Source organism: Plectropomus leopardus, chromosome 2, assembly GCF_008729295.1.
Source record: "Plectropomus leopardus isolate mb chromosome 2, YSFRI_Pleo_2.0, whole genome shotgun sequence".
In the NCBI taxonomy this organism is placed as follows: Eukaryota; Metazoa; Chordata; class Actinopteri; order Perciformes; family Serranidae; genus Plectropomus; species Plectropomus leopardus.
The window spans coordinates 3,025,383-3,049,674 of record NC_056464.1 but is presented as its reverse complement, the minus strand read 5'-3'; the positions used below and the strand labels follow the sequence as shown (position 1 = coordinate 3,049,674).

At 40.8% G+C, this 24,292-nt stretch overlaps 2 protein-coding genes and 1 non-coding gene across 3 annotated transcripts; 1 reads left to right on the top strand and 2 right to left on the bottom strand.

Annotated features, from left to right (window-relative positions):
• The first annotated feature begins 492 nt into the window (after positions 1–492).
• Positions 493–5,410, top strand: slc2a10 (solute carrier family 2 member 10). The gene is made up of 4 exons (XM_042497395.1): positions 493–1,762; positions 3,168–3,290; positions 4,406–4,541; positions 4,633–5,410. Exons 1-4 carry the CDS (start codon positions 493–495, stop codon positions 4,724–4,726), a joined length of 1,623 nt encoding a protein of 540 aa, XP_042353329.1. The 3' UTR covers positions 4,727–5,410.
• Positions 5,411–6,776: 1,366 nt separating this feature from the next.
• On the bottom strand, positions 6,777–18,842 carry LOC121952001 (casein kinase II subunit alpha-like). The gene is given in 13 exon segments (XM_042498507.1): positions 6,777–8,471; positions 9,500–9,589; positions 9,698–9,846; positions 10,818–10,918; positions 11,466–11,567; positions 12,751–12,861; positions 13,115–13,198; positions 13,479–13,538; positions 15,162–15,212; positions 18,279–18,380; positions 18,470–18,581; positions 18,686–18,699; positions 18,701–18,842. Coding segments are annotated over 13 exon segments (1,182 nt in total). The 5' UTR covers positions 18,788–18,842; the 3' UTR covers positions 6,777–8,352.
• LOC121961597 lies at positions 14,972–15,107 on the bottom strand. Its single transcript, XR_006107060.1, has one exon. It is a non-coding gene; the product is annotated as a small nucleolar RNA SNORA57 (small nucleolar RNA).
• Positions 18,843–24,292: the final 5,450 nt, after the last annotated feature.

Sequence of the window (24,292 nt, the reverse complement as noted above, 5' to 3'; positions counted from 1 at the left end):
AAATGATTGTTGAAATAAATGTTTGTTAAGTCATTATTTGTCCACAAACGTGATTGAGCCTATGGCCCACTGATTAGAGTATTGCAAATGGGGCCAACATTTCCAGAAAAAAAATGTCATATTAAATTATTGCTAATGCAAAGCGAACATTTCCCTCTGTTGCAGTGTCATATTAAAAGCATTTAATCTGGTAAACAGTGACTTCTATTTTTTGTTCCCTCCATGCATGAAATGAATCCAATTTGCTCAGGGTCCAAAGTATTAAAATCTTGTGAAAGACATCCAAATGCAATACAAGAAAAGTGATGGTGATCCAGGTTTTAGAGGCTTAAACCACCAGTGACTACAGGCATTGCCAAATCAACAAGGATTTAAATCTACAAGATTGCAATTTTAACATAAAATTCACAAAATCATTTTTGGTAGCCTTTCTTTGTTGTTGTCTAAGTGTCTTTTGCTAAGAGTGCTATTGTCAGAAAGTAAACCATCTGAATGTTGTCCTTCCTCCTAGGTAGCTCCACCCTCCTGTTGGCCAGCGTGGTGTCCACTCTGGGCGGCCTGGTCTTTGGGTATGAGTTGGGAATCATCTCGGGTGCTTTGCTGCAGCTTAAGGCAGAGTTTAGACTGTCATGTATTCAGCAGGAGGCTCTGGTAAGCTCTTTATTGATAGGAGCTCTTCTGGCCTCCATCGTGGGCGGCTGCTTGATCGACCATCGGGGCCGCAGGAACTCCATCCTCCTCAGCAACGTGTTGATCCTGACCGGCAGCCTGGTCCTGCTCATCACCTCCTACACTGCTCTGGTGGTGGGCAGGATGACCATAGGGTTTGCCATGTGTATATCCTCCATGTCCTGCTGCATCTTTGTGTCCGAGATGGTTACTCCGGACCGAAGGGGCTTCTTGGTGACACTGTATGAAGGTGGGATCACTGTGGGCATCCTGGCAGCTTATGCCATGAACTACATCCTGTCTGACTCTAAAAGAGGGTGGAAGTGGATGTTTGGATTAGCCATAGTACCGACTATGGTTCAGCTGGTCTCTATCTGGTTCCTTCCATCCAGCATTCAGGAATCTTCAAGCCAAAAAGACCTCATGAGCACCATCGGAAACCAAGAAGCAGAAGACTCAAAATTCGGCATGGAAAGCAAGTCGGTACAGTTCAACAGCATGTACCTTTTCCAGCGCAAAGACAACATGAGGACTCGCACTGTCATTGGCCTGGGACTGGTACTCTTTCAGCAGTTCACAGGCCAGCCGAATGTTCTCCTCTACGCCTCCACCATCTTCCACTCGGTGGGGTTTCAGAGCGATGCCTCGGCAGTGCTGGCATCTGTGGGTCTGGGTTTAGTGAAAGTGATCGTCACTCTGACCTCTATGGTGTTTTCAGACAGGGTGGGCAGGAGGCCGCTGCTCATTAGTGGATGCTCTGTGATGGCGCTGTCTCTGATAATCATCGGACTCCTCAGTGGACATTCATTGATGAATGCTAAGCGGACCTGTATTTCTGAGGACTTTAACAAAACAGATCTACCTCATTTGACTGTCGGTAATCAGACAGTTTTTGGCATGCCTTTAAATGAGAGCCAAATACTCCTTAATACCTATACACAAGATGAACATGTGGCACTTGATCAAGTGAAACGGAAACCATCAGACCCTCCTCTGGCATCTTTTCCTAACGTCCATAGCACTGTTGTGAACTGGATCATTCTCGTGTGTATGATGGCGGTTATCAGTGCATACTCCGTTGGATTCGGACCAAGTTTGTATATTCCTTCAGAAGTGTCTTTTTAAATTTAGATATAACTGTTTTTATTCTATATTGTGCTTTTAGAGCAGAGTCCTGCACTGGTATGATTTTCAAGACCCGCTCCCTGAACCAGCACCGCAATGTGTGATACCCCAACATCATACAATGGTCCTTTTGATATTTTACAAACGCCCCACAGATGGTGTTATGTGATTAATGTTATGTCACATAATTAACGTAAAGTTATGGAAGCTAGGTTTGGCCAGCATGTTCTCATTCCAACCTCATAAAATAGGGCGGCTTTGACAGTACCATCCGTGTGCACATGAAAGCTGCTGGATCGTGTCAGATAAGAACTTGGGCAAAAAGAACTGGTTACTGTGTTCTTATACGCTGGCAGGTAGCTGGACAGCATGTGCTACACTTAAGAATGCGTTCAAATGGCACCTGTTATGTCCGCATGAAACATGGCATGACAGCACCAAATTAAAACACTGCATCATATTACATCGTAATATAAGGAGCGCGAAAGTGCCTACAGGGCGGGTGGCAGGGGCAGTGGATGAGTCCAACAAACCCTGGACTTTCATGTGGGAGTCTGGTGTTTGCTTCCCGTCTAAATGTGATGGGGTTTTTTCTACGACTTACCATGTGTCTCCTTCCCCTAGTCTTAACCATCCATGACTTAGTTGCCTAGTCCTAACCAACCAGCATGTGTGTTTGTTGACGTTGGTTGTCATGTGCTTGTGGTGTCTAAACATAACTACTAGCCATGTCATCCCACCATGTGTATTTGTGGAAATCCCGGTAGCAGCATCACAGCAGACACAGAAGGATATCTAGAGCGAAATATATAGATGTGGAAGTCCACTGCATAGCAGCAACATGTGAGGACTTGGGATGAGAATGTGTTGGTTTGGCAGGTTAAGTTGCAGTGGATGGGTTTAGGCACTGAAACATGGTGAGGATGTACCTAACAATGAGTCAAGGTTCACTCAAAGTTCACCAGTCTCCTGGGGAAAGTCCTGTATTTTGCGACCCATCCACCACCCCAACCTGCCTCCTTATGGACCACATCCTTCTTTACCCCAATCAGCATTGTTCATACAATTCCAGCCTTCCAAAACACCTTGGTTATGTACAAATTGCTGGCTTATCATTATGTGGGATGTGTCCGAATTATGGTGCATTACTTTTTGTAGGAAAATAAACAATGCATGATAAAAGCCTAAATACTGCAACTGCCCCATCACATACACATATGTCCTATTAGTTCTGGAACCCAACCTGAAACCACAAATCCTAAAATAACCATGTTCAAATAAGACAGTAAGACAGCCTGATGCAGGACTCTGATTTAGAGCAACACCGGGCAAGACTGAAATTAAGCAGTTTTGTTTTTTTTCTCTTTGACCAGTGACCTGGCTTCTCCTCAGTGAAATATTTCCAGCTGCTATCAGAGGAAGGGCATTCGCATTCACTAACTGCTTCAACTGGGCTGCCCACCTGTTGTGCACCTTCACTTTCCTGAATTTTGTCGGTGAGTATTAGTACACTTTTTTTAGCAACGCCACAGTAACAAGAAAACAGTGACATTACGCCATTTGAATAGTTTATGGCCAACAGTAAGCCTTGTCATCAGTTACACAAAAATATGTTTTGGTAAACAGCCAACAATAGATCTAATCTAATGTTCAAAGAATGTTTTAAGGATGTTTCTCATTTCAAATAATCTCTTAATAAGGTTAAAGGCTGACTAAGACGTAACGTTATAACTGCAACATTCTGAGGATGTTTTGGTGATGTTGAGAGGTGACAGATCATAGAATGTTCTTTTTTATAAAACGTTACCACATTGTTTCATGAAAACATAGGAAGAACATTTTCTAAGACAACAAAGACAGACATTCAAAACATATTGTTGAAGCTTGAGATTACAGAACTTTAATAAATATCGTTCCTGTAATGTGACAACAACAACAAAATAAACATTCTTAACATTTTGTTGATGTTTATAGAAAATGTTACTGTAACTGTAAGAAAACAATTCTGGGAACTAAGTGAAAACTTGCTGCTGAAAACATTACTAAAACATTGCATTATACTATTGTCAGAACATTTTTAGTCAAAAATTGTTAGGTAGGATGTTACTTACTAGAAGAAATGATGTGAGTTCAGCATCAAACCGCATCTTTTTTACTCTCCAAGAGCTGTCTCCAGTGTTGGAAAGCCGCACCAATATTCACTCTAGTTCTGCTTCTTCTTACATCCCTTGTTTTCTTTGAATGTTGCTTCTTGTGATGGGGAGAATGCTTGTATTCCTGGAGCTTTTGTTATTGCTGTGTTTCTTACACACTAAATCACTGAGACTGTAACCTCTATGCTGTATCCACTGACTATGCTCCAGCCGGTTCAGCTTCTTCATCCTCTCCTGCAGCTCACTAGAGGCTGCAGTGACTCACTGTCGCCCCTCAGGTCAGGATGTATTATTACTGAAGGGACGGCCCGTTAAATGCACCCTGCAGTCCCTAAGGGTTCATTTCTGTTCTTCAAACTCACAGAATGACTCAGTCATATTTCCTGGCATGTTTTTCATGACTTAGTTACAGTTGAAATGGCAGCCAGCAGAGAGCGAACTATGTTCTGAATCCACAGATGTGATCGGCCTGTCTGGGATGTTTCTGCTGTATGGGCTGACCGCTGTGGCAGCTGGACTTTTCTTCTTCTTCATGCTGCCGGAGACCAAAGGGAAGACTCTGGAGGAGATCGACAGGGAGCTGCGTTTAAACATGTAGGATCTCTACTGTTTGATGAGACAGACATAATCATGTCAGATGGCACTCTGAGGCACTGATGTGTGCGTCTTTGGCCTTGTTTTGCAGGTTTTATCACAGGGAGGAGAGCTGCTGCAACATCAGGTGGAGGAACTCTTCCCCACAGTACCAGAGAGTGCGCTGTCAACTTAACTCCGACTGATTCAGTATGTTAGCGTACCATAGACCGGTTATAAAGATGGACGCCCCCGCTATGCTGAAGTGAGGTTAAAATATACAAAATATGGGTCTTGCCATCTTGATATCAGTAATATCTGTGGTGGGGGAGTTCCCGCTAAAACACCCGTCTGACCAATTATGAGCAGCGCCACTGAATGCAAAAGCACAGATTGGCTGTCACAGCTGTCGATCTTAACAGAAGAGCCCCCTTTTTGTATAATTTAATAACTCATTAAAACCAAACTCATCATAAAAACAAACATCAGGGTGATGTGATCTACCTTCAGAGACAGACAACATATTTGGGAACATTTTTTTTGGTGTGCACTTTGAGTTTTTAATTTGGCTTAACATGGAGGAGCGAGCTTTAAGACCTATACTGCAGTTAGACACCAGGGGGTGATCCAGATTGAAAAACCTCACTTTGGGGGAGCTGTCAAGTTGTCCATCTTTATGTACAGTCTAGTCTATGTAGCATACTCACAGGCACTGGCAAGAAACCTGGGTAGTTTCAGCCTGACAGAAGGCTTTTCTCTGTTGCACTGGATATTGGAAATATATGTGTCTTTGTAAGACATGCTAACAAAATATGTTTTTTATGTGATAGTGTGTTGTGTTTCTAAGACATAGACCTTCCTGTTCAACATTACATGTTTTACAAAGCAAACATTTTGGGTGTGTTCATTCAAACTTTTGCTTACAAGTAACTCATATTACACATTTAGCTGTGGAGTAGCTTCCCACCTGTCGGATCATTTCAGCACTCTGGTTTGTGTCCCCTCTGCAATAAACGTGAAGAAATAAATTGTTGACGTGCAAAACTACAAATAAAATCGAGAAAAAAAAAAGATTAAAATAATCTCTAAGCCTTGAGAGAGACCACATCTAAAATGCACTATTTCAACAGTTATAAAGCAGTCCACTGATTTCCTGCAAATTGTGGAACATTTCTTTCTCATCGCCTTTTTTGAGAGAAATCAAACCAATTTGTTTCAATAGGTTTCATTTTTTGAGAAAGGAGTCTGAATGCAGCACAAGGGAAGTGAGGCCAATCCAGGTGTCAAAGGGTTAAACACTTAACCCTTTGAAACTCTGAACTTATCCTTTGAAACAAGGCATTAAAGGTCCAGCGTGTAGGCTTTAGGGTGATATATATGCAGAAGTGGAATTTAACATAAAAGACATGTTTTCTTTAGTGTTATCACCTGAAGAACTGTTTTGAAGGAGCTGTTTATATCTCCACAGCGAGCGGCCCTCACCTACTGGACAAACCAGACACTGGCCCTAGATAGGGACATTTGAATTTTCGCATCAGCTGCTGTAGTTAGTTGCCCCTTTGTGGGAAAAGCATCCGAAAAGCTTAATTTTCTGACTCAAAACTGCTTTATTCACTGTTTTTACCCATTTAAATCCCCTGGTTGTGATCTGGAATCTTTACCACAAAACGCTGCTATATCGCCTAAATTGTACACACTGCTCCTTTAACCCTTTGAAACCTGGTAAAATTCACTTGATTTCTTTCATGGGAATAAATGAAATGGGCAATTTAAGAACTGAAAACTAGCAAGAAATAAGGAAACAATACAAAAGGAAAAAAATGAATTCTCTGTAAAGATCTGTAAATGAAAAAAAAGGAAATAGAAAAAAATGGAAATGAGCTTAAAAAGGTGCTTAAAAATCACAATAGTGTAATTTTTTTGTGTGAAAATAATAACCTCAATTACTTTTCTCTACATTTCCCCCTAGCTTTTTCAAAATAATTTTATAAATCTTTTTTTTTCAATTTGAAATTTGCAAGATATTTCTTGTCCACTTCACTGACTCCCCCAATCCCCCCCCCTTTTTTAAAAAAGAAAGAAATGGAACCAATTTAAAAAATGTTTTAAAGGCATCTAAAGACAACACAAGAAAAGATATTGATCCAAGTTTCAAAGGGTTAAAATGTATCATTTGCACTTTTTAATCCTGTAGCAGTGCGATTTGTGTAAGAGGAGTGGTCTGTGTGAACATGACAGACATAAATCAGTCAGATGTACCTGATAAATAAAACACGTGTTTATTTACACAAATATTTTCAAATACTAGTCTTCTACATAAGGACATAAAAATATATACAGTGATGTAGGGACTCAAACTGCTCCGTTCTCAGGTCAATGTATACATGTTCTGATTTATTTGCATTTTTCAGGTTTTGAAATGAAAAAAAAAAGAAAGAAAAAGATGCGTATGTACAGCAGGGTCTAAAACTTACACTTTCAAACTCTGGCACTATAACACTGGGGGGAAACTCTACCCTTCAAGTGCTATCTGACAAGTCAGCTCCAGTATTTCCCTCCACATGTTGGTGAAAGCCAGCGCGCCGTCTCACTCGTCACGGAGCTTTCCTCCAACACTAACAGCACTTCAGTCACCTGCAGAGGATTATTCTATCACGGTGTCGTCGCTTTTTACTAGAACCCACATTGTCAACCTGCAATACAGTATCTCCATGAGGAACTCCCACTAAACAAAACTAGGTTTGGTCAGTCTCTTCTTCCAACCAACTGAGTAAACTTTGGTTATGTCTTGAAGTAATTCAAGAAAAGCCACTTGAAGTAATTCAAGGAACTGGAAAGCAGCACAATGGAGAAACCATTTCTTTTTGAGAACCTGAATGTACCTTACCTGGCTTCTTAGGAGATTGGAGTGAAAGACTCGAGTCGATCAGACCCCTTGATGGTGATGAACCTTTATCCAGCAGTCCAGAACATTTCCATACAAAACAAATCATGATGGATGACGTGACGGAAAGTCGCATATCAAAAGAAGACTGGTGATCCGGTTTGGTAAGAAAGGCAAGACAAAAACTACTCAGGCAGAGAAAGTGTTGAAGTGTCATTGTGTTCACATACACCTGGAGCACTGAACAGCACCACACACTTCCAAAATGCTGTGATCTGGAGGGTGTTTCGACTCGTCTGGGGAGGTTAGTTAAGTGTCATCGGGTCTTGTTTTTTGACGATGCTGCGGTAGTAAACTATACAGGATGTGCTCCTTTTGGTCCTGATAGCCAACATCTCCTTCTTTTGCCTTCTGCTGATGTTATTGTCTCACTGACCACTGCCTTCACAAACTGATCACACACACACAGTTGGGGGGAGGGTGCTGGGACCCCGAATCAGCCCTGGATGACACTCGCTCTCAGACTCACCACACACAGACACACAGACACAGACACACAGGCACACACACAGACACACACACAGACACACACACAGACACACACACACACATTCCTTTGTATTCACTACGGCTTGTGGGAAAATGAAAGGAATACCTGTATATTTCAGTTACACAGAACATTCATTTCAGATGTCAGGTTAACCAGTTCATTCAAGGAGGAGGAGGAGGACCGGAAAAACGCCGCTCTTTTCTTAGATGGCGGCGCCTTTCAGCTGGGAGGAGGGTGAGGCGCGGTCACACTGTTATGTTGGATGTGGTGAGGGCTGGCAGAGTGGCACCTGTCTGGTTTCTCTCTCCCCCCTGGCTGGGAGGTGGTGGAGGTGGGGAGGGAGAACCTGGGGAGAGATGGGGCGGGGAGGGGGAGTGAGTGTGGATTTGGGTGGGGTGTCACTGCGGGGCACCAGCAGCAGCGGGCACCGGGGCGCTCAGGACGTTGGTGGCAGCAGACAGGACCGGCGAGCCAGTGAGAGGGCCCAGGGCAGTGGAGGCTGGCAAGGCAGAGATACCTGAGAGGAGGAGAAGCACAAAATACACTGAGAAAACTGATCCAGAAGTCCGAGTCAGCACACAGACATGCACGGGGGGGTCAAACGGGGCGGGTCATAAACCACTGAACACAACAGACACTGCCCATCCAAACGACCTCATGTAACACTTAGGAAGTGTTTGGCGCACTTTATGCGCGTTGCATTCTTCATTTTTTTTTTATCCTTTTGGCAGTGTTGAAGCATATGGCACACTTTTTGGCAAGGTTGTGTATTTTTGTTGAATCTTGGAATTTGCAGCTCAGCTCCTACCATAAGCCTAAAAACCACTGCGGAAACAACATTGTTTCAATTCAGTATTTTGCCCACCCCTGGCCCTCAAATTGAGTGTGCACATTCCTGAGGGGTAATGTGACAGTTTACCAGGAGATCACCTGGATCAAAAGCAAACTTTCTTAACCCTTTGAAACCTGAGGAATTTGGCCTGATTTCTGCCAAAAACATGGGAAGAAGGCAAGGAGCAACCAAAAAAAAGAAATTAAACAAAAGATATTAAAAGGCACAACAAAATTAACTGAACATTATTTAAAAAAAAAAAAGAATGTCAAAAAACCAACATGTAAATGATGTATGGCCATGTAAATACTCTAACAATATTTTAAATATATAATATAATAATTAGAAATATAGTTTTCCCCTAGCTTTTCTCTATTTCCCTAAACAGTTTTCTCTAGCTTCTTTAAAATTATTTCCCAAATCTACTAATTTTCTTGCAGTTTCACACATCACATTGTGTGTGATGTGATGAAGTTGATGAAGTTGATCCAGGAAGCAGCTCTGCAGGATTGAAAGGACATTATTACTTAACTTAAATGTCAGCCTTTGTTCTCACTTCCAACTCAGTGGTTTAGATCGTCTGATTAAACAGTGGAAACATCCAAAACCTGTCTGATCACTTGTGGAGTTTGCACCAACAGAGACACATTATGGAGTGACGCTTCATCAGTAAGGCAGTAAGATAATTCTACGGCGTGTGCATGTATTCTCACCAGTGATCATGCTGGCTGTGCTAACAGCTGTGTTCCCACTGGGCAGGTTGGCTGATCCGGCCACACGAGACTGATCTTTCACGATGGGGACTGCAGGAGCAACAAAAGAAAGGAAATGACTTATTCTGTCATTGCTATTACAGATTGTGATTTCATTCTTGTGGATTAAAAAAACACCAGCTGTTTACGAGGGCTTACAGAAGTAAGGATGATCCATGGCCTCGCGGGCAGTCAGCCGGGCCTGGTGGTCGTAGCGCAGTAGCTTGTCCAGGAAATCCAAAGCCTCTGGGCTGACCAGGTGCTGGTTCTCACTGTGGACAAACCGCTCCCATCGCTTACGGGAATGCCTGAGGGCAAAAGACACATTTAAAATGACTATTTTGTCCCATAGACATTTGTGTGATATTGTGAAGAACAAATCTTTGTTTTGTGAGGTCAAAGAGACCTTGGTCACCAGTTTATCCTTCAGTCCAACTGAACACTAAACCAAAGTTGAAGAAATTCCCTCCAGGTGTTCCTGAGATAGCGCATTCATGGAATGAGCAGACAAATTAGTTCTTTGTTGAGTCTAAGTGAACGTTTTTTCCAAAAAATCCCTAAAGAACTTTTTGTGATATCATGGTTAGGACATAAATATGTACAGACAGACAAACGGACAGCCCAAAACATAATCAGTTCTCCAGGATTTTGCGACCGCAGCAGTTAACGTGAATTCAGCCTATCCTGGTGAATTCTGCGTGACCTTGCATTTTTTTACTGCTTTTAGGTAGTAAAATCTCATTTCACTGCAGGGCCACACACACAGTACTGATTCATGCAGCGCCTCTCTCTCTGTGTTCATCATGAGACTACTGCTAGTCCTGGGAAAAGTCACGCACAGAGTGACAGGGCTAACTGTTAGCATCACACGGCTAACATTACCAAACAGAAATCTACAGGTTTACCAACACAGTCTGGACGTGTCTGTCTCAGTGTGAGATCAAACGACTCAGTGTTGGATGTTAACTGCTGCTGCGTGGCTTTGGCCCAAGCTGAAACACAGTTTTACAACAAAGTTTTAGCTATTTTTGATATATATATACAATAAATGATATAAGCGTACAGAGGTGATGACCTCCAGCAGTTTTTTCTGAAATACTGTAATTTGGATCCGTTTTGGGTTCACTGTTGATAATACGTAGTTCTTTTTCCCCAACATCAGCACTGAGAATAGTTACAGACACCACCACCACCACCATCATCATCACCATCATCATTATCATCACCATCACCATCACCATCACCATCACCATCATGTCACAGCAGTAAGAGCTCTCACCTTCCCAGAATGTCGTTGAAGCGAGGTTCCAGTTCAATATTGTACTTGTCAATGTAGTCGTAGAGGTCCTCAGTACCCAGAACCTTGGCTATTCTCACCAACTACAGGAGCAAAAACAAACAACAAACTATTTGTCAGCTCTGTGCAAAAGAACTTTCAGACCCAAATCTACATGAACCCAGACATGTCAAGACCATGAAAAACAACCACAGAAATCAGGAAAAAGACATTGCTTGCCAAAAATTAGGGCTCGGCAATCCAGATTTAAAATAATATTGCAATATTTTAAGGCTTTATCGCAATACACACACACATATATACATATACACACACATATACATATACACACACACACACACACATATACATATACACACACACTATATATATATTTTTTAATGTCCTTTAAACTAATGTTTACTACTAAAATACAAAATTATTGAATCAACTGCATCAATAAAGTAACATAATAGCAGCTACTGTTATATAATAAAATAAATACAATATTGCTATAATAATATTTAATAAACTTTTCAGCCAATAGCCTTTCCCAAAAGAGAGATGTGTGCGGCATTTACAACTATGAACCTATAAAAGAAAATAGTATTAGGACTTTTGCCACAGCAGCCAACCTTGCTCTATGTTTACCTGGTCATAGTTGTCATGGCCATGGAAGAAGGGCTCCTTCCTGAAGATCATGCTCGCCAACATACAGCCCAAGCTCCACATATCCAGACTATAGTCATACATCTGAAACACACACAGCATAGGTGTCAAAGGGTTTGATGAGCACTGATGAATCATGAAGAAGAGAAAAATGCAGAAACAATGCATTTCTCTTATGGCAATCAGAAACAGGCATGTAACCTTGTTTGAACCTGCAGCAGGGACACTTGGTGTAGTGTGGTTTGATAATATTCAAGGTTCAGCAGATGAGCTGCATCATATCCCCAAAATTCATTTAATCCACTGTTTCCACAACACAGAGCTGTCTGTGGTACGCTGACACAGATTTATCATAGCTGCAATATAATCATAAATAATCTGATCATGGAATCTTAAATCAACTCATAAAGCTGAGTCATCAGGTGCATGGGAAGAAAACCAAGACTGTCACAAATATTGTTAAAAATGTTTCCAATGCTGCGTTCAGTTTGTAAGTTTTCTACCAGAACACCACTCATGAAGTAACATCAAATCTATTCACAAATAAAAAAAAAAATCATCATCATAATCGTTTTAATGATGTCTGTAAATGATCCGTTATGGATACCTTTTCAGATTCAAACAGAAATGCTAATAAATGGCCATTGGCTTTGAGGCACACAATATGCAAACCCCTTCTCCTGTCGGAAACCCTGAAACCTGACCAGCAGTGTTGGATTGTGCGTATGACAGACAGAGATAGTCATGATTGGCAGTGTTGTTGCTGTGATGCTTCTGCAGGGCTGCCTGCTGCTACAGTACTACATTCCACATTTATAAGTACATATTATGCTCATTTATGAAGTTGTGCAAGCTGTCAACAACACGGTCCAACAAATGTTTCACAATAAAATGCATTGAGTCAAAAACCAATGGGATTCTGTTGACGGAGGACTTTTATTTTGCAACTGAAGCAAAAAATTTTGAGTAAAATTTATATTTGTATTTCCTAATCTCTGTGACAGAAAAAGACAATGAAACCGTGATAAAAGGTGGTCTAGAGAGTCAACATAATTATCAAAACACCATTTTCAATGTCTATGTCTGCTGACAACTGCGTGCAGCATGCAGGAATTAAAATTGTTAAGCCATCGTTTCTCTAGATATGCAGTGCCTGGCATGCAGCTAAGACACACCAGCGCTGCTCACGCAGTGTGTTCCACGCTTTACTACCGTCTCATACTTGACACGCCAACTCTACCTAAAGTATACTAGTCCATAACTGTACCTGATAGTCCACCAGGAGTTCGGGTCCTTTAAAGTAGCGGGAGGCGACTCTGACGTTGTACTCCTGTCCTGGGTGGTAAAACTCAGCCAGACCCCAGTCAATAAGGCGCAACTACGGACAAAGAAATGAAACAGTTAGCAAATACAAACAGACATGGATGTGCAGTGCATGTATTAGTGTTTAACACAGCAAAGTAAATTGATATTTACTTATTTCTCACACACTGCTGAGTGTAAGTGGACAATGGAAGAAAAAAAGAACATAGCAGGGACAGAAGAGCCAATCCAAAAATCTACACAACAAGAGCAATGATCATTGTCTTCTGGCTAAGGCTGAGGAAGCAGCGACTGACTGAATGACTCACCTTGCGGTGTTCATGGTCAATCATCACGTTATGTGGCTTCACATCTCTGTGCATGATGCCCATGCTGTGGCAGTAGTCCAGGGCCTACAGACAAGAGCAAAGAAGAGTATCATCCATTGGTCATAGGTTTTTTTTTACTTTACAGTAATTTCAAAACAGAAACAGATTATAAGATGCCGCCTACTAGACAACACACACAATGCTGATGAGTCCCAGACTGTACAAGTACCCAATCATGTACAAAAAAAAAAAAAAAAAAAAAAGACAAATAGTCTTGTTTAAGGACTTGCTGCGTCACCTACCTCAGGACATTTAGAGGTTATAGATTATGAGCTGAGAGGCTGCTGAAGAATGGAGGACTCACCTTAAGGATCTCGTACATGTAGAATCGGATGTCATAGTCTGTCAGAGTCTGGTACAGTTGCTGGTGACCAAAACAATGTCATTAGTGTAAAAACTCGATAAATTTGACAACACAAAATCACTGTTACTTTGTTTAATCCATAAAACTATGTACAGCACACTGTGTTTCACACAAATGACTATTACTGTGGCACAAAGTGCTTGTGCAACAAACAGGTGCTTTGAAGACAACACCTCAAAAGAGAGAACGTGAAAGGACTGCAAAATGGAGAGAGAGAAAATAGCAAGGGGCAAAGAGAGGAGACAGGCCAGAAAAAAACAACATAGTGTCCAAAGTTTTGGGATCATTCCAAATGGGATCACTCTGTAAAGTGTGTCTATTGTAAAACTGAACAAGGGATCACAATAGCACCACATCAATGCTTCAGCATCTCAACAGAAAGCATCCACTCTGTGGAGCAGACCTGACATTTATTGTAAATCATTATGGCTGCAGGTTGAGATGAAGGCTCATAAAGAATGTACGATGGCTAATTCTGCTGATTTTCAAACAGCTCTGTGTCACTGCAATGCTGGCAGTGACTTGAAATGCAAATGAACAACACTCCCTCCAGTATGTCAGCACCTTGGGCTCCCCGTTGATCCACTGGATGCTGAAAAACCTGGTGACCCCCCGCCAGCACATGAGCAGGCAGTTCCAGGGAGCATGGTGAGTCACCAAACACCTTTCATCTGCACAAACTGCCTACACTGCAGTGACACAGAGTCTGTTTAAAATAGTCAGTTTCCCTTTTACAACCATAAATCAATATGACAGCTGGTTAGGCTTTGAAAAAATTCAATTTGTCAATTTGTAAAAGCCTGGGATTAATTGATGTTATCATGATTGCAAAGCTTGCAAGCACAAGATGATGCAGGAGTGAGCTGGTGAATGTATGTGTATATAAGGGCACTTTGTCATGATACTCTTAGGATTCTTCTTTTAATGGCCTTATTCTTTCGTAATATCTTAACACTAAATTATACGTTTTTATGTATTGGTTTTAATGTGTTTTACATCTTTAATGTTGTGATGTTTTTTGATCACTGAATTTCCTGTCTGCATAACAAATTTACCTTTGGTACAAATAAAGAAACCTTGAACCTTGATAGTAGGGTTGCAATGGTATGAGAGTCTCAAGATATGATAAGCACATCAGAAAATATTGCGGTTTCACTTTGTCATGGTATTGCACAATTATTATCAATTACTATTACCCAAAAAATCATGAAACATAAGGGATTGTTTTTGTTGAACAAACACTTTATTACTGCATTTGAACTTGAAGCCATTATACTAATGGGAGTACATCTAAAAAGTTTTCCGTTTGAAAATAACTTGAGATTTGCTTGCACTTTTTTCAACTAGGTAGACAAGCATATGCTCAAGGTATGATAACCATCCGTTTTTATACCACGGTAGCACACATTCATGGGTCATAGATGAGCTTTTGGAAATGTGCCAGTGATTGAGGATAGAACCAGAAGATGGTTACATTCTGGCACCGAAGACATAGCACTGGACTTTGATATTCCTCCATCACATACACACACGTGTACAGGAAAACAACGAGTATGCCAAGAAAGGAGGTTTCCATTATCGTACACAACAATGTTTTAAAGAGTGCAGAAGTTTAGTTCCTACCTTGAAGTCTGTGTTGTTAACATGCTCAAAGACCAAGGCGGGCGTCCGGGACTGAAAAAACAAAACAAAAAAGAAATTAAAGTTGTGTGTTTAAGATCAGGTCTCAACCAACAATATCTACAACTATGCTCAGTTCACTAAAACAGCAACAGTGTAGTAAGCTATGGCACTAATGCAAACTCTGTATGAAATAACCAGGCAGCCACCAGCTAGAGAGAACTAGAACTGCCACTAATCATCCAACTTTCATCTATTATTGTTTTATATTCCATTAATCAGCCTACAAAGTCTTAAGTTGCCAGAGACCAGGTGGTGTCTTAAAGCAGCTTTGTTTGTCTGAGCAACAATCAAAATGTGTTTTTAATTATTTACAGTGATGAAAAGTTAACAGGTGAGAATATTTCGGACCGTTACACATGTCAGCCTATAGGTTAATTTTGCTTCTCTTCAGCATACTGCATTGCACACTACTCTGGTCTGGTGGTAGCTAGCTGGCTGGCAGCACTGCTCATTCGGCGAGTATTATCACTGATAACGCGGTCCCAACCCAACAGCGTTGCTATGGAAGCACTGTGCCCACCCTTGGGTCTCCCCCTGGCTCAACCCAGTGACTAAGCAGCTCAGTTTTGAGCTGTAAAGCCCCCTTGTTTACTGCTGTTGCCTCTGTTACCAAAGTTAACCGTGTCAACACAGCCAGTGTGCTAACATAGTTAACGATGCTAAAGGGGGGTTTGCAATCAAGGCAGAGCAGCTTAGTCACCGCAGCGCATGTTCCTGCACAGCGTTGCTGGTAGCTTACCAATATTTAGCGCCCAGCCAACACAGGCGGTGTGCAATGCAGAGCGGCATAGTGGAGACTGAAGGTTGGGCATTGGAGATGTTTCCACATGTTAACATGGCTAGCTGGCTGTCTGACAGCAAAGCCAACAGAAAATAGAAGTCGAGACATTTTCATCACAAAACATTAAAATTTCAAATACAGCATTAAAACCCCGCTGAGTCAATAGAGCTCCAGACTTAAAGGCCATTTTGTATTTAATGTTTTCTTCCCCTAAACATTAAGTTAATGAGTATCAGTCTTTTGAAAGCAAAATTAACCGACATCGCTGACATCACTAGTTTTGAGCATGATCATTTATGGTCGTTCAAGTGGTTAATCAAGTGTTTGTTTAAGAGCTTGGGCTGTTCCTAACACAGGGCTCTCCCAAATATCTTTTTTCACACTGGGGGAAGAAGGCAAACCTAGGGTTACAAATAACGAGAATTATATGAAAATATTGAAAATATTGAAGGTTTAGATTATAAATGGCAGGAGAAAGTGAAAAAAATGGCCTTTAAAAAATTGAGAACTTTTTAAATGTTTTGTTTTGTCTGAATCCATCCAAGATATTTCAATCAAAATTATTTTTAAAGAGCAGGGAAGCCACATATTTGAGGAGCTATAGCAGTAAATTTTTAATTTATAAACGACAACTGAGTTGTAAAAAATGCTGAATAATTTTCCTTTGACCAACTAATTGTTTTATCTCATAAAACAAGCAAATAGAATTTTATTTTGGTTTATTTCATTGCGGTTACCTTTTAAAAACTGAAATATGCTTAGGAGACAGGTGATCTGGAGTTTTCAAGTCTCCTTTTCATTGATGCACTCATTCAAACATCACTCAACATTAAACAGAAAGAACAGGATGACCCCCTTTTTGTCTTACTGAGTGTGAATTGCGTTTCTAACGCCGCAGTCGTTTTTAATCTGAAATTAATCTAACTGGTCTCGTCTTGTTTAATGAAACGCACAAAGGGAATTCAGTTCCTACTTTAGTTGATGACTTCACTTCCACTGCTTTCATAGTTTCCGAGACCTGTTGACTGTGAAAGAATCCCAAGCTTTTGAGCATCACCCAACTGAGAAAAAACTAGCTAAACTTGCCAACAGTGTGACATGCTGCTCTTAATAACCAGGAAGCAAATGGGTGACAACTGTAAGGTTTTTTGTAGCCAAAGCAGAAATCTTAATTTAAAATAGATTTGTAATTATGATGGCACGCCTGCATCATATTATATTCACTGGCTCCATTTTTTGGAGAGAGCCCTGACGTTGGAAAATAAGGCTATATAACTGCTTAAGCCCAGTTCAGACCAAAGATGGGTAATGAGACGAGTTGAGAAAAGCTTGCAATGCACTGGACTGCAACGTTCTAAAAATATGTCAATTTACAGTTCACATCCTTGGGTTTCGTAAAAGGCACTATATAAATAAGATATAAATATTACACTAATGCTAGACAAGATGGTGTACCGTCTCTATAGCAACAACTCTCTGTACTCTTGTTCTGATGTCCAGCTTTTCAGGCACATTTTGTAGCTGAGTATTTTTTGTAGCTTCTTAAAAGAGGAATGAGGATAGTGACAGGGAGAAACTTGCTACACTTGTATTTTAGTGATGAAACGGCAAAAATATAAAACGACCTGAGCCATGTGTGTGCAGCAGCAGTAACCCACCATTCAACACACACATAGCATAAAGACAGGGACCAGCAAACCTGTCGACGGCTGCAAGGATGTAAATGAGATGGACACTGCAGGGACAAGGGGATGTTGTCGGAAAATGTCACAGCAAGCAAACACGCTCTCTGCGGACAGTTTACTGATCCAGCAAGCGGTCTCTAAGACAAGCTGGTTGATGTGCGTTACGTTCTAAAACCAGCCGCTAGTGTTTTGACAAGCTGAGTTGCTGGAGACGCCATCAGCCGGCTTAAGTTGAGCTAAGACCTGCTAATTCACGTCGCTGCAACTTTTCTCTACAAGATTTGAAACCAGTTTTGTCTCATTGCGAATCTTTGCTCTGTACTGGGCTTTACATACATTTATCTACCTTACAGCCATAGCTGGCTAAGTACTTACAGACACATACTTCGCAAGCAAAATCGATAAGCTTGCACAGGGGGTGGGCTCGCCACGCTATTGGTACAGCAATGAAATTTCAGAACCCCCAACATATAAGTTGTTATCATAAAAAATAAATTATGTCATCAGGAAACAGCATTTTTCAAACATGGCCTCTGCTGTACTCATGGCCAAAGTGTCAAGTGTTCTTGCAAATCAATATTCTATACTTACTACAGGGTCTTTGACGATATCAATGAGAGAGATTATGTTAGGACCTCCACGTAGGTTCTCCAAAATCTTGATCTCACGCTTGATTTTCTTTTTCTTCACAGGCTAAAAGGGGAAAGGACAAGGCAGAGGTTGGCACATGGGACAAAGCATTAAATCATTCAGTGAGAGCCTCTGTCTCTGTGTAGCTTTACCTTGAGTATCTTCACCACCACTTTCTCATTATTGGTGATGTTGATTGCCTCAAAGACTTCACTGTATTTGCCACGCCCTAATTTACGCACCAACTGGAAGTCATCCTGGTTTCTGTGGAAGTAAAAAAAACAAAAAAACAACCAGACATCAGATGTGTTGAAGAGTTGTCAATCAGCATGCTGCACATGCTTTATAAGGGTCAACAATGTATTTACCCCCATTCAACCACCGTGGGACTCATAGTCCCAGTACTCCCTTGGCCGGTGAGTGTTGACCTCAGTGTACACTCGGGCCCGGCTCGGCACGGGTCCTGACATGTCCGACAGCTTGGCAGAGATGGTGGGGCGTTCTACTGCAGCGGATGGAGTACAGGGGGGATGGGTGCATATTTCCGTAAATAAATGCATTCTCCCCTGGTACTTTTATACTGGGACATGGACAGTAGTCCAATTAAATGGCCTAATCCAGCTTTCCCTGAGGACGGGGGAGGGGGCCACCAGGGGCACGGTGGGATAGCTGAAAAAGACAGTTGTAGAGAAAATTAGAGATTAGAGAAACTGAATTCCTGATTCATACTCAGTATCTTTACATACACAGTGTGGTGGAGCTGCAGTTAAAGCTGGATTAGGCCATTTAATTGGACTACTGTCCATGTCCCAGTATAAAAGTACCAGGGGAGAATGCATTTATTTACGGAAATATGTCCACTACGCCATGGCAGGTGGTGATACGCTCCCTTTCAGCTGGTTGCAATAAACCTATATTATTAATACAGTCTATGATATAGAGCACATCACAATCATAACTGTTTATTTACAATAATTTTGGGGTAGAAAACGGCCGCATCGTGACCATATAATCAAACAGCGCTGAGTAAACTCTGTTTTTACTGATTAGTTTTAAACCAACTAAAAAAAAATCAGTATCAGTTTAAGTGTACACAATATTTAGAATATTTTCACAGCTTGACCTTGCTGTAAGACAGCTCTCACAGTGGAGCTGCTGCTCTACCACTGCCTCCATCAGCTGCTGTGGAAGCTAAAGAGGAGAAAATACTCAAATATAGTCAACAGTTAAAATGATGTGGATTATTTTTAGGTGGTTAAAATGTGTTTTCCTATGGCCCCACCCAAGGCCAGACATCACTTAGTTTCCTTGCTGGTGTTGTGGGACCGTACTTTATCAGAGCAGCCTGGGGTGTGACTTTTTTCATTTAAAATAAATAAAATACTTTTTTTTAAGCTGTATGTCCCCCACCTCAGTGCTTCCATTGTTTTTGTAAACCTGACCCGTTTAACAGCACCCCTTCCCGCTCATAAGTTATAAACAGTGCCTATCCATAATCACAAAGGGAGGCCAGTGCAGCGGCTAGGAGCACGTGTAGATCATCTAGTCCAGTTACAGTAAAACTGTGTTGACTGTGTGCAACTTCCAATTGCATTATCTATGTGTTTTAATTCGATTTTGAGAAATTTTAAATTCTAAAACATGGCTGGAATGCGTTCTTTCGACTACGTCTCATATTTTAATCGAGGAAAGTTATATCGTTATCATTTTATCGGCCAGCCCTAACCGTATGACAGAGAAGCTGCCTGCTGCAAAGCTGTTACTGATGCACTTGCGCTGCATATTGCTAAAGATACGGTGCCCATGTGTACAGTGGAAAAGCCTTCAGGTTTATCCAAGTGTTTAGAACTATCCACCCCAGCTAAGTGCTGCCAAGCCTCCCTGCCTCATCTGTACAACTGTACTTGTGAGAGGATCGCTGGAGAGCTGGAGGGGATGTCAGCTGACTCCACTACAACAGACCGATGCTCCAGTAGGGCTGGGTGATTAATCGGAATTTAATTTCCATTATGATTTTGCTTCCCTCGATTTTCAAAACAAGATAATCTAGATAAAACGATTATGTACAGCATAAAGAGTGAAAAAATGTTTCTCCCGTTTTGTCTTATTTTGTAAATCAAGCGTGAGCTTTCCTCATGCTCTGCCCATCCCACCAAAGTCCAAACAGAAGTTTCAGTTAGAGTTAAAAAAAACAGAGAGCCATAGCGCACTGCCTCTCTGGTTCTTTTGAGACGGCATCTCATTTTGCTTTCAGACAGCGTGTGTAGCGAGAGAGAGAGCACGAGCGACAACGAGCAGGAGCGGGGAGAGCAAACGTGTATGTGCCGGTGATGGTGACCGTGAGAGGAGCAGAGAGTACGACATGAAACCAGCCAGCTGCTGTTTTAAGTGACAGAGGATAGCCCAAAAGTTACCAAGCTGGGTTAGCTTCCCACTGGAAAGTGACCAAGCTCCCTTAAGGTGGACTGTGAAGGTGGACCAGCTTTTCTCCCAGCTGCTTCTAAACAGATAATGTTGAAATGTCTGTTTGCCGAGTCTCTCCTGAGTGAGTGAAACAATCAGTGATCCCAATGCAAAATGTATTTTGCTGTTATTGATACAGTAACTGTTATGTATTGTTAAATTACAGTAATGTGCAAGATGTGTTACAGTCGTGGCTGCACCACAAAGCTTTCATTGTTTTTCAATTCACTTGTATTTAAAGTTAAAGGACATCCAGGGTTAAAAATGTGTTCAATAACTGCATGACATTCAGAAGGCAAATGGGTAAAAATGTTAATTAATCGTTAAATGATCGTGATTTTAATATCAATAAAAATAATCACAATTATTATTTTTGCCATAATCAAGCAGCCCTATGGTCCAGTCATTTGTACAAAACCAATAACATTATTTGTTAACATGGAACTAATGTTGAACAACAGCCGTGTGATTTCAGAACTGGTCATTTTGAATATTCCAATGTTTCAACTGCAAAACTGTGCAATATGCAAAACTGACTTGAAGCCCTCTACATTTTGCAGTTTGCCTTTGTTAATGTTTATTGCTAAAATCAAAGCAAAACTTGTTCTGAGTAATTTCTGTCATTTGTAGTTTGTTTTTAAGAAGAAGAAAAAATCATTAATCATTAAAATAATGAATCCAGTTTGGTGTGAAAAAATTAGAGATTTCATTATTAGGCCATAACACCCAGCCCTAGTTTGTATGCTGCCTGGCGTTTTGGAGCTTGTTGAGCATAAACACCTCTGTGCATGCTCGTAGCTAGCATGCCATGGTTTCTTGTACTTGTATAAACAAAGCTTAAGATGGAGCATCAGATCAGCAAGCTGGCTGTTGCAGCATATAGAGGCACTGTGTCAGGCTGTTGTGTACTGTGGAAGGAGTGATCCTGAACACAAAAGTGATCCAAACATCACCTATGATCATGAGTTTGGGAAGTGGCTAAAAATGATCCCAGCTATAGTTGAACATTTTAAACGTCACCACTGACTCCCAAATCTATCACCAGCCTGTTGAATTACTAGGGCAGGAAGGGACACACTGTGTAATTATTGATCTCATTCAAACAGAAAAATCCATAATTAGAATGACACCACTGACAAGACCCATCAGCCCTTTACATTTTAATATCTTTCTAATTGAGGTTAAGTAAGAAACACTGAATGATAGAGACACATGTGTAGTATACAGAAGTGAGAAAAGTGTGAGCTCTCTCTCTGGTCTGAAATACTTCAAGCCAAGTTAGTCATCTGAGCTAATGAGTGCTAACTACGCTAACGACTGATCTGAAATATGCAACACTTTTTGCCAACATTAGAAGTACACTACACACTGACTGACAAAGGAAAAACATGACTGCAGGACCTTAAGAATTTCAGTCGCCTGATGATTTAAATCTTTGGATTTCAGGAGGCAGGCCTACATTTAGTTTGTTAAGGACACCAAGTTAAAACTAATGCAATGTTTCTGCAATAAATCCTACCTTCATGAAGGATAGTATCTTCAGTTTTTGGTCAAAACTTATTCTGACAGCTGTTTCTATTATATTACCAATTCCATTAACATCAATCATTATTGGCTAGACAACAGAAACACCTCTCTTAATAAGGCAATACAGATCAACAACACAATAAGCACCAGCCTCCACAATTATAATACAACAGAATCAGCACCTCTCATACACAGTTTCAACAAAACTAAACATAATAACCGCACAGGATTTACTTAGGTGGGCCACACAGGTATGTTAACGACTGCTTGAGTGTATGTGGTGACCCATTTTAGCATTTTTTATGCTTTGCCATTGGCGATCAATTAACTAGTGGAACATCCTCCCAAGAAGTCAAGGGGGAAACCCCAATGTTGTGTCAAAGTCAGTTCCTTCATCAACATGAGGCTTTCTGTAGCACCCACCTCCATGCTAAGTGTTACCAATAATGTTAGGTTCAGATTTAGGCATGAGGAAACACCAGTGGGGAAAATGTCTTTCACACAATACAGCTCACAATCTGCTGCAATCATTTCAGTGTGTGGTCTATTTTCTCTGCAAGCAAACCTAAGCAAAGTAAACACACTGATAACCCAAATGATATAAAGGATATATGATATATAATGTAAAAGAGTTTATCATGATAAATGATAAAATAAGCATTCCCTACTTGTCAACCCTTCTGATTCTCCTGCCCTTCTCCTTTCTGTTATCCTGGAGTTTCAATTTCCCTGACTTGTGTCCTGTGCATTATGAAATTTCAAAATCTGCCCATCCACTACACTTTTTAGAAATAGCCTGGTATGGTATGTAGTAAGTATGGTAAGTATGTAATTTAAAAAAAAAACTACATAGTTAACATATTCCACGTCAGTAGAGTGGCCCAGTAATGAGTTCCTAAAACCTGGAAACTCAAGTTGGACCTGGAGTTCGTATTTTAGCACTCCCAGTTCCCTCGTCTCAAAGTCAGTGGGTTTGTTTGAATGGGTTTTTGGTTGGAAGCCTAAACTACAGTCTGCGGTTAACACAAGCTGAAAAGACTTTCACATTTTGCTCTGTGACATAAAATACGTCAGTCAATACTATTAACTGACATATTTTATGTTGTCGAGAAAAACATACCCCAGTGTGAACTTTGAAGCTTGTATGCGTCTTAAAAAAGGAAGCTGCTAACTGTTGGCTGAATGAGACTACAGAACATCATCACGCTGAGCCGCGCCAAACGGCTTTGCAGCCTCGCTGTCGTGGTGACATTAGTTCATTTACAGCCTAACATTTTTTTCCTACTTCTGCTCATTACATTTATGTCACAAAACTAGAAGTAATGTTCATTTTTAAAGATTATCTTACTAAACAAAAGTTTTAAGTATCATACATTTTTTTTTTTGACCAAAGAGCTTGTTTTCTGCAATAATCAAAAGTCAAAAGTAAAAATCCCATAGGCTTTTTGACAAGGGAATCAGAGCGAAGCCAACTTCCGCATTGGCCTACAGAAAAACGCCATCCCTGGGGCGCTCTGTTGTGTGAACCAAGCGAGAAAGGCAAACACAAAAAAGACACAGAAATGATAAACATTGGCTGTGCCTGTAACTAGAAAAAGAGCATAATTATGTAACGCATATGAAATTAAAAGAAATACAAATTAAATATTGTGTTGAAAGCAACACATATTTGATGATGCAGACCATTATCGTGCCAAAAGATAATGCCAGCACTTTCTGCCAGCTTTCACCAGTTATAATTGAGACGTATGAGAAAACACTGATGAAGGTTATTGCAGCACTGTTGGATTAGACTGAATCAATCAAGCTAGATGGACCTAATAAAGTGGCAACTGATCATAGACCACCAGCAGAAATCAAACACGCAGCTTCCTTTATATTGCCCTTTATATTTGATTATTACACAAACTTTTACATTAGCCTGCACATTGATCTGTAAATTTTCAGACACAACATAATTCACATTTGACAAGAATACATTTCTT

Coding starts and splice junctions, on each gene's coding strand:
- slc2a10 (XM_042497395.1), top strand. CDS start 493: ATGTTGTCCTTCCTCCTAGGTAGCTCCACCCTCCTGTTGGCCAGCGTG. Junction 3,291..4,405: donor CACTTTCCTGAATTTTGTCG/GTGAGTATTAGT, acceptor CTGAATCCACAG/ATGTGATCGGCCTGTCTGGG. Junction 4,542..4,632: donor AGGGAGCTGCGTTTAAACAT/GTAGGATCTCTA, acceptor CTTGTTTTGCAG/GTTTTATCACAGGGAGGAGA.